Source organism: Sporobolomyces koalae (assembly GCF_050403365.1).
Source record: "Sporobolomyces koalae JCM15063 DNA, S_koalae_JCM15063T_v1_ctg94, whole genome shotgun sequence".
NCBI lineage: Eukaryota > Fungi > Basidiomycota > Microbotryomycetes > Sporidiobolales > Sporidiobolaceae > Sporobolomyces > Sporobolomyces koalae.
Genome location: NW_027481677.1, coordinates 1 through 5809, shown reverse-complemented (window position 1 = coordinate 5809; position 5809 = coordinate 1). Strand labels below are relative to the sequence as shown.

General features: G+C 54.4%; 2 protein-coding genes across 2 annotated transcripts; both read right to left on the bottom strand.

The window, feature by feature from the left end:
- Positions 1 to 358: 358 nt before the first annotated feature.
- On the bottom strand, positions 359 to 2034 carry JCM15063_002325 (uncharacterized protein; the record flags this gene model as incomplete). Its single annotated transcript, XM_076681647.1, has 9 exons — positions 359 to 597; positions 663 to 680; positions 741 to 868; positions 931 to 999; positions 1065 to 1131; positions 1197 to 1560; positions 1636 to 1863; positions 1925 to 1943; positions 2018 to 2034. The coding sequence occupies 9 exons, from the start codon at positions 2032 to 2034 to the stop codon at positions 359 to 361; spliced, it is 1149 nt and encodes a 382-aa protein (XP_076531225.1).
- Positions 2035 to 2436: 402 nt separating this feature from the next.
- JCM15063_002324 (uncharacterized protein) lies at positions 2437 to 5713 on the bottom strand (the record flags this gene model as incomplete). The annotated part of the gene is made up of 9 exons (XM_076681646.1): positions 2437 to 2538; positions 2603 to 2761; positions 2824 to 2993; positions 3063 to 3432; positions 3493 to 3549; positions 3609 to 3888; positions 3950 to 4213; positions 4277 to 4361; positions 4473 to 5713. Coding segments are annotated over 9 exons (2728 nt in total), but the record flags the coding sequence as incomplete, so codon positions are not given.
- Positions 5714 to 5809: the final 96 nt, after the last annotated feature.

Sequence of the window (5809 nt, the reverse complement as noted above, 5' to 3'; positions counted from 1 at the left end):
TGCTCAAGGGGGGGTCGTAGAAAAGTGACCCAAATTCGCGCCTCGAATTTGGGTCACTTTTTTGAAAGCCCCCCTGAGTGATTATCGCACATGTCGAAGCACCCCCTATCATCAATCCTCACCTCCATGGTCTCGAAGCTCAACGCTTCTCTCAAAGCAGGAGACGTCAAGCCGATGATCTTTTTTGCTTCTGTCTCAGGCTTGATCACGGCTTTGTGGAAGTACCCTGAATGGAATCCACTTGCTTGCACCACTGCAAAATTTGACCCAAAAATCTATCTGTTGTCCCTGAAAGGATTGAAAATGAAAAAAAGCTTTGAACCTCAAATTCCCGGATATACCGCCTGAGGCGGTCAGTCTAGACGTGCGAAGCGAATTGCCGGTCCTCTTCGAGTGGCGTCTCGACTTCCTTGGACTTGGACTCGTAGCTGTCGACCTTTTCGAGGTTCTTCTTGCGAGCGTCGCGACGCTTGCCAGCAGCAGACTTGTAGCCGAAGAAAGTCGTACGACCCTCGGACCACTTCATGTAAGCGAGTGCCACCATGGCGACAATCCAGTAGAAGCAGTACGAGAGGATCGAGCCATAAGTAGCGTTGTCTGTCGAACAAGAAGTTCTGGTCAGTGCCGCTCTGCGCAATTAGCAGATCACAAGTCAGACGTACTGGTCCAGCCGAGAATAGCTGAAATACGCAACGACGATCAGTAAAAGGTACCACTATTGAGGTGAGGCTTAGACGTACCATTGAAGATGGACCAGCCGTCAGTCGAAGTGTTGTTCTCAGGGTTGCCGTACGGCAAATGCCAAACGCTGTTATCTACATCGAAGGATCCAGGTCCACTGCCAGTCTCTCCGACATCGCCTCCGACACTGTCCGAGAAATGTCAGTCAGGTAGACGCAATTATCGGACGACGAGCGCCACTCTACGCACCCCTTGTTGTATTTGTAGATCTCGAAATCGGCGACAGCCTTCGAGAACAAACCAGCACCGAGCAAGAGCCTGATTCGTCGAGAATCAGGCATGAGCGGACCATCTTGCGAAGCGGGTGGGATCCGAGCACTCACAGAACCTGAGTCGAGATGACAAGGAAGATAGAGAGGTTGACGCGAGATCCTGAAGCGTAGATGAGGTCTGTGATGCACACACGGTGAGTCTGTGCCGCCATGCAAGAAGGAGATCGCGGAAAAGGCACTTACATCCAACCACGAAACCGACAAGTACACCACAAATTGCCGCGAGAGGAATCGACCTGGCGCTCTGACCAAGAGAGACTCCACCGACAAAGACGACCGCTTCGAGACCTTCGCGGAGAACAGTGACGAGGGGCAAAAGGAACAGGGTCCACTTGCTGGATTTCGCCTCGCGCTGATCCTTCTTCGACTTGATGTCAACCTTGTTGTCGAAAGCGCCAGCCAGCTTTTGTCGCCAGCGAATCTTGGAGCGATCGATGCGGAGCATGGTGAGCGCCATCATCAGGATGATAATGCAGGCAACGAGCGAGAACGCTCCTTCCCAAATCTCTTCCGACTTGGACCAGAGATCGTTGAGCGTCGTGAAGAACTGCAGAACGGCAGCCGAGGAGAGTCAGCTTCGAGCATCGCGTTTGATGACAGTATGGTCAAGGTCGGGACTCACGACCGCGATGAAGGCAGCTCCGATGCAGAGCGCAATGAAAAGACCGGTCAATGCGCCACCCCAAATCATCCATCGCATCCGTTTGATGATTCTTTTCTTCTCATTCTCGTCGAGCTTTCCGACAGCATCGTCTGCAACGGCAGCCGCGCTCTTCTCGGTGACTAGCGATTCAACGAGTCCGAGCAAGACAGAGACGATGATGGCAGCTTCGATCGTCTCTCGAAGAGTCTGGCATACGACAGCCGTGTCAGTGTCACAATTAGGTCTGAGAATGGCGGGCGAGACTCACAATGATAAAGATGGGTACACTGTGAGACAATGAGCGATTTTCGCCGGTTAGTCGCGCTCGCGTCGAAAGATCGACGGATAAACGGGAACTTACCTGAAGACGTTTCCCATGGTGGATAGTGTCCTTGTTGGGCGCGAACAGTGGCGGCTTTGGTCTCGATCTCCTGTGTCGAAGAGAATTTGATCAAACAACAGAGACGGGGCAAAGAGGCAGGATGGTGAGGACGGGGATCAGCGGAGCACGATCTTGAGATCAAAGAGAGACAGAGCACCTACAGAAAGAGAGGCGCTATACAGGAACTCTGGAGGAATAGAGGCGGGAGCAAGCGAGATGCGAGATGGAGATGAGAAAAAAGTTTGATTAGATTGCCGGATCAGATAAATGCGCCGTGCGACCAGACCCGAGCTATTTTCCGATTTTCCGCGCATGGGGTCAAAAATATCCAACGGGCGGAGAAATCATGCAACTGCACTAGAACATTTGACTCTGGCGGGAGCAGCCAGGATCAAGGACTACACATGTTCAACTCGTATCCACTTCGAGTCCTTCTTTGTATGCAGAGATATCTCTCTATGACTTCGCTGCCAGCTTCCCTTTGCAATCGTGTTCGTAACCTGACATGGCGAATGATACAGTAAGTCATGTGCGACGCCCGCAAGGATCTGAACTCGAGCTTACCCGATATCTCTGTCCTTCACGGAAGAAATCCGCAGCATAGCTCTGGACATCCCAGACCGTAAGGATGGCTTCGCGCTCGCATCGTCCATTGATCCCTTCGCGAGCATCTCGGACTCGCATCATGCGAACAGAACGGATCTGACGGGGCGGGCACTTTCGCTGAAGTTGGAAACGGCAGAGTGTAAGCTTTGGCAGACCGAGATGAAGCGAGTTTTGCTTACGTCCAGCTCGTTCTTCAGCTCTTGATATGCTTGTTTGCGAGCTTGGTCGGCTCGCTCTACGGCAAGAGCAAGGCAAGCCTGGATCGTTTGCAGCGGCATGTTCCGCAGAACTGCTCGAGGGTCCGCAGCGGTCTCGAGCCCCTCAAGTATTTCTTCGGGATCATCGTCTTCTGTGTTCCAAAGGAGATGGTATAGAGTCAGCGAGCCGACAGCCAAACCCGGGGTACGGGGAAGCTCACCTTCTTGCAATCTGGCCAAGCTTTCGCCCTCACAAGCACTCTGTACTGCCTCTCGGAGCAGTGCGACTAGTCCGTCATCTTCGCTGCTGTCTTTCTCGGCGGCGTCTGCCATTCGGTCATGAATCCTTTTCCTCCCGCGCTCCCATTCCTCGGCCTTCAGCGCTTCTTCCTCCTTGTTCCAGGTTCCCGTGTTGGATCTCGCAGCATCAACGAAGCCGAGCTCGAACAAGCGGACGATGATAATGTCGAGAGGGGCTACGCTTCCTCCAGCTGATGACAGGCTGGCGAGACTCGCGCAAAACTGGATGGGCGAGAAGCCAAGCTTCGCATGCCAGGGTGCGAGCGATGTCGAGTTTCCCGAGAGAACGAGCTGCGGGTCAAAAGGCCACTAAGCGCAAGCCTCGAAGTGGGTAATTCCGACATGACTTACCTTGGATCGGTTGACGGCCTCGAGAACATCGATACCGTCACCTCTCAGATTTTCGAGCTACATTATGCATGAAGACTCAGCGCCATCGGACATTCGAGAATCTGAAAAGCACTCACCCTCGCTCCGGTTATCGCGATTTTGCTGCCAACAATAAGCTTTCCTCGCTCGCATGCGCTTTGGAGAGTCGAGTCGATCTTGGCTTGGATGCGATACCACCCGTCAGTGAGCTCGAGGCCCGAGATTATCTGAAAACACTCGGTCTCGGCTGCGTCCTCGGCGGGATCGTCCCACATCAACTGGGTCACGCAGAGAATCATCGGGAATGCGGCGGAAGAATCGCGCTCTTGTATCCGTTTGATAGCAGAACGCTGTGCACGATTGATCTCGCGTTCGTAGCTACAGAGGAAGCAGCATGTGTGAGCTAGACATCTCACGACTTGAAGCAGTAAGCACGAACCGGTATCTGAGCTGGTTCATGACCACGTCGAATGTCCACCATTGGGCTAGCAGGTCGGGTCGACTGCGGACGTAGCTCGCAAGCTTCCAGACGATCAAACACCAGTGATTCTCGACCCAGGGTCGAGCCACGAGACCTTCCTCGCCAGGTGACCGCGCCGCAACGAGGCCCTTGAGCTCGACAAAAGCATCGGAAACGGAGCGACCGCAGGAGAAGGTGAAGGTGAGCGAATTAGATGAGTTCATGGCTAGAAGTTCTGGCGAGCTGTTGGTCGATACTACGGGTCAGTCAATCTCGCAGCGAGAGGCCGTGAGGGAGGATATGTACAAGCCGATACTCTCCAGCTCTTCGTAGAGGTGGATCTGAGGGCGCATGTCAAAGTCGACCAGGCTCAGGCGTGGCTCCGCGTGACCTTTTCAGCACCGCGACATGAAAGGTCAATTCGTTGATAGGCAGGAGGATCAGCTTCTCGGCAACTTGCCGTCAAGCTCAAAGACTTTTGCTGCCGACTTCCTTCCCTCACGAGCAGCAGCAGCGTGTGCCGCACGAGGGACCGTCGTCAGTGTTGGCTTGCGGGTTGACGAAGTGACGATCGATCCAAGCTGGCTCTTGAGACCCATTGGCGTGAGTCCGTCAGGCCGTTTCCCGCCCTTGAACGGCGTGATGAAAGCTTTGCCCTTCCCTTTTGCGCCAGAGGCAGACGACTGCGTGTTGGCGAGATGAAACGGTTTGTTCCGAGGTGTCATGCCCAAATTGAGCCTGCGGTTGAAGAGGGGAGTTGCTGCAGACGTCGCAACACCCGCATAAGACGCTGTTGAGCTAGTCGTCAGAGTCGACGGGCGAAGCGGAGTCGAAATCGAAGTTCGGGCGGTGGTACGAGCAGAGTTGAGCATCGGAGAGCGAAATGGTGCCGCACGAGGAGGAAGTAGTGTGCCGCCAATCAGGTGCTTCAACATGGGATTGGCTGAGGGTTGGATAATTGTAGTGGCTGTGTGTTCAGGTCGAGACGAAGGGTCGATACCGGGCGATGCGTCTCGCTGACGCGGTGACGAAGACACCAAAGTTTCCGTCAGAGAGCCCACCTCGCTACCGACGTCGTCTGATTCGACAGGTAGGACCGCGGGCTGCTCCTGTTGCGCTGGCGAAGTTGATCTTGCAGCATGGCGTATGGAAATCTCCGAAGTGTCTGTATGCGAGAGCACGAAAGAACGGGTTCGGGAGACTGTCGGGCTGTCAGAGACGTCGGCGCGATCTTCTTGCGATGTTGGTATCAAAGGTCGGAGAGAGAACGTCTGGGGATCCTGCGCGACTTGACTGAAGAAGCTCGTGTGGTCCTTTCCTTCGGGTGAAGATGCTCGCGATTGTTGCTTCAGAGTTACTCGCGGTGGCGAAGTAACCGAAAGATCGGGAGAGGACGATTTGTCGAAATGCTGGCGAGCTTTGCGTATGGCTTCTTCGCTGGGCATAGCAAGCGAACGACCGCGAGCATCTTGGAAGCCACCGAATGTCGATGGTGCCACATCACTCCGAGGATACTGAATCGAATCTGTCTGCGACGAGTCGGCTCTCGCGGGAGGAGGAGATAACCGTGCGGAGCGGGGCAGCTTGGGCAAAGCTGCAGACTCGCTGACGCGAGCAAAAGCTGAATCTTCCTCGATCCCTTGATCTCCATCCTCTTCGAATAGGGCCTGTGCGCGCTTGAGAGCGGCAAGCGAAGGGGCGAACGATTTCCTGGTCGCGAAGACGAATCCTCCGGCGGCAGAACTGATATTCGCAAAGCCGAATGATTCGAGATCTGGAGGCTTGTGGGAATTCTCCGCGAAAGCGTCTTGCCCACTCTGAATGACGTTCTCGTCGCTA